General features: G+C 59.6%; 1 protein-coding gene across 1 annotated transcript in view; it reads right to left on the reverse strand.

The window, feature by feature from the left end:
- AP3D1 (adaptor-related protein complex 3, delta 1 subunit) overlaps nt 1–3,394 on the reverse strand; it is a 22,951-nt gene that overhangs the window by 13,616 nt on the left and 5,941 nt on the right. Inside the window, exons 9-14 of the mRNA XM_010828423.1 lie at nt 3,211–3,284; nt 2,149–2,198; nt 1,216–1,265; nt 1,077–1,125; nt 253–398; nt 30–179 (exon numbers count right to left, since the gene is read on the reverse strand). Of these exons, the coding sequence (XP_010826725.1) occupies nt 30–179; nt 253–398; nt 1,077–1,125; nt 1,216–1,265; nt 2,149–2,198; nt 3,211–3,284 (519 nt within the window). The remainder of the gene's footprint in view (nt 1–29; nt 180–252; nt 399–1,076; nt 1,126–1,215; nt 1,266–2,148; nt 2,199–3,210; nt 3,285–3,394) is intronic.

Consider the following 3,394-nt stretch of genomic DNA (forward strand, 5'->3'; position numbering starts at 1 on the left):
CCCCCGGCCCCACGGGCCCACAGGCCGCACCACTCAAAGTTGGTGATGTGCTGATAGTTGGACTGGCTGCAAATGTCGATGATCTTGGTGAGCAGCTCGTCACGGTAGGTCGTGCCCTCGGCCTTGTCCACGTGGGTCATCAGCTTCTTGACGATCTCCATCAGGTTCTTCTTGGACACCTGGGGGACAGCGACAGTGAGGGAGGGGCCAGGCCAGCAGGGGGGCAATGTGGGCGGCAGGGCAGGCACGCACCATTCCGTATAGGAGGTCGAGGGCCCGAAGGCGGATGGACTCATCCTTGTCGTCCAGGCACTGCAGCACGAGGTCCTTGTGTGCCTGCACAGACTTGGGGTGCGTCCTCAGGATCTTGGACATGGCCAGGAGCCCCAGGTACTTCACTGTGGAGACAGTGGGTAGCCGTCACACTTGCACGAGGTTCAGGGGCGAGGCCAGGCTGCAGCGACACCCCAACCACCTGGGCACTGTCGGCCACGTCTCCCAGGCACCAGGCTCCCCTCACTGCCAACCTCTAGCACCCCAAACACACAACTGTCTACGCCAGGGGCAGCCAACTGGGCCACAGGTCAGGTCCAGCCACGGCCCGTATCCACAGCAGCATCACTGGCATGTGACATGCCTGCTAACACCTGCCAGGCAGCTTCTATGCTACCCTGGTAGAGACCACACGACCTACAGAGTTGACCTGAGTTACTCCCTGGCCCTTCCCAGGAAGAATTCAGTGACCTCTGCTCAAAACCAACAGATCTGGAGCGCCACCAGGAATGCCTGTCTGGTTAACCTCCAAGGAGACTGCAGGCCCATGGGGAGGTCCCTCAAAGCCCGGCCTGCTCCTCCCGAGCCTTGGCGCGCCCTTGGCCTCTCCCCTGTGCTGCCATAGCCTCCCCACCCCTCCCTGCAGTCAGGTCCTGCCTCCCCATGGATGCGGGCACAGGGCTGAGTTCAAAGACACTTTCAATGGGCAAAGGGCTGAGCCACACACCGAGACGCCAGCCCACTGTGTACGTGTGTAGTGGCACCCCCAGGCCCTGCAGAGCCTGGAGGGATGAGCAACTCACAGTTCTGATCGGAGTCTTCTATCAATATCCTCAATTTCTGAACGCAGAGCTGCAAAGAGGAGAATAATACTGGTCACGTCTATGTCCACATGGAGTTGTGACTTGGAGCCAGGAGGAGAGCCCGGGTCCTGGGACATACCTGGATGCTGGCGCTGTGGTTGGGCATGCCGGATGACAGGGAGATGAGCACTGAAACAGACCACTGGGTAAGGGCCCACGTGATTGGCCCGGGGAGCAGACCACAGCGCCCGGGGACCCGAGGCCCGGTGGGGGCAGGTCCATGGGCCACCCTGCCTGAGACCTGCTGACTGCGATGTGCGATGGAGCAGGCTATCTTCTATCTGCATCCTCACTTCCTCTGCCCATGGCCAGGCCCAGGGCCATCTGCGATCCCGCCCCACCTCAGTCCTCCCTGTGGACCTTCCCACACAAAGGGGCCACTCTCCAGCCAGCTTCCCCTGCTCCCAGGTCCCATGCTCGCCCTCCCTCTCCGTGACCGTCGCTGATCCTTGGTGATACTCATGGCCCATGCAGTGGTCATGAGCGTAGGCCCAGGGCCAGGTTCCTGAGCCTCACTGAACTTATAGCTGCCCGTGGGTCTCTGAGGAGCAGTCCAAGCTCTGGGCAGGGATAGCCAATGAGACACTGAATCCTCCAGCCACCACCTCCCTCTGCCCGCCTATAGGAAACAGGGCTGCAGGGACAAGTGACCCACAGCTAACGGGCTCTAGCAGAGTTGTGTGGGAAGGGCATGCAGGTGCCCTCCAAGGACCCTCCTGGCTGCAGCTCCTATACAGGACACCACATGGGAAGCAGCCTGAGGCCTGCTCCAGAATGCTCAGGAAGACAGTCTCGCTGGTGGGGGTGCAGCGTTTATCACTGGAGCCTGAGGCGGCAGAGGTTCTGGCCACAGCAGTGTCCAGTTGCTGACAGGTCCACAGGGCCAGGCCAGGCAGCTTCCCAGGTGGGAACCTCAACTCCAGGGGTGTCTGCATCTGCTGGTGAGGTCCTGGGACCAGCCCCCTAGCCGGCGACAGCACCCTGATCCAGAGCGGGTCACCCCAGCACTCACCTGCGATGACGGTGTTGACACACTCATAAAGAAGGGACATGGCAGACGTGCTGGAGACGGAAACAAGAGGAACCGGGAAGACGGAGGCTTCCTGCCTCCTGTTCACCCCAACAAGATCCCCAGGGAACTGCCTCAGGGAAAACACCGAGCCCAAGGACTCATCTTCTGATTCTGTGAACCCCATGAAAAGAAGCCAAGTTCCCCAAAGGCCCCTCTCTAGCAGCTCAGACCCCACCAGCTGGTTTCACTGTGACAGGGAGGTGGCCTGACCTGGCAGGAGGAACACAGAATCGCAACCCACCCTACCCCCTAGGGTATCCAAGGGTCACTCAGGCACCAGGCGTGTCCATTCCACGCTGATATTCTCCCAGTGATGCTTTAGTTCAAACCCACAAAGGTCAAGAGAATGGGCCACCAGAGTCGGGCCACGAAATAGGTCTCGAGACCGAAGGCCTCACATGAATGCTTTGAAAACCATGGCTACTTCATAATGACTGCTGGTTTGTTTCAAACAACAACGGGGGGTTCCCTGGTGGTCCAGTGGTTGAGACTTCACGCTCCCATTACACGGGGCCCAGGTTCGATCCCTGGTAGGGGAACGAGATCCTGTATGCTGGAACAGTTCCATGTGAACAAGAGTTCACATTCTGCAACTAAAGACTCTGAGTGCCACAACGAACACCCGTCACAATCAAATAAACATACAAATAAATGCAAAGCCAACAGTGTCCTGAGCCATTGGCCACCTCCCAGGGGATCCCAGGAGCACGACCTCCTGGCACTTGGAAGCTCCATCCCCACGATTCAACCACAGGCACCCCGTTTCCTACAACGTTCTACAACTGGGTGGGGACACAATCACCTCAGGCTATTCAACTCGACCAGTGAGAACCCCTGTGCACCAGAGCTGAGCAGGACAGCTCTCCCCAATGACCTAATTGTGGCTGTTTGCAGACTGGGGAAGGGAGCACCCAAGGACATGGCTCCAGGCTATGGCAGGCCTGCTCGCCACACTCCCCCATCCCTCCTGGGGGCGCCCTCCCACACCGGCCCCAGGCCTACCTGTGGATCAGGTTGGTGAGAGGCTCAATCAGCTTCTTGCCCAACCTTGGCTCCAAGGGGGTCAGAGCACCAAACTAGGGGATGAAGAGGCTGGTGGTCACCCATAGCAGGGATGGGACAGTGGCCTGGGGCCCTCACCAAGGACACCCAGAGGCCCTCTGGCAGTGGGTGGGGCAGGCCAGGA

The sequence above is a fragment of the Bison bison genome, unplaced genomic scaffold (assembly GCF_000754665.1).
Source record: "Bison bison bison isolate TAMUID 2011002044 unplaced genomic scaffold, Bison_UMD1.0 scf7180017864492, whole genome shotgun sequence".
Classification (NCBI taxonomy): Eukaryota; Metazoa; Chordata; class Mammalia; order Artiodactyla; family Bovidae; genus Bison; species Bison bison.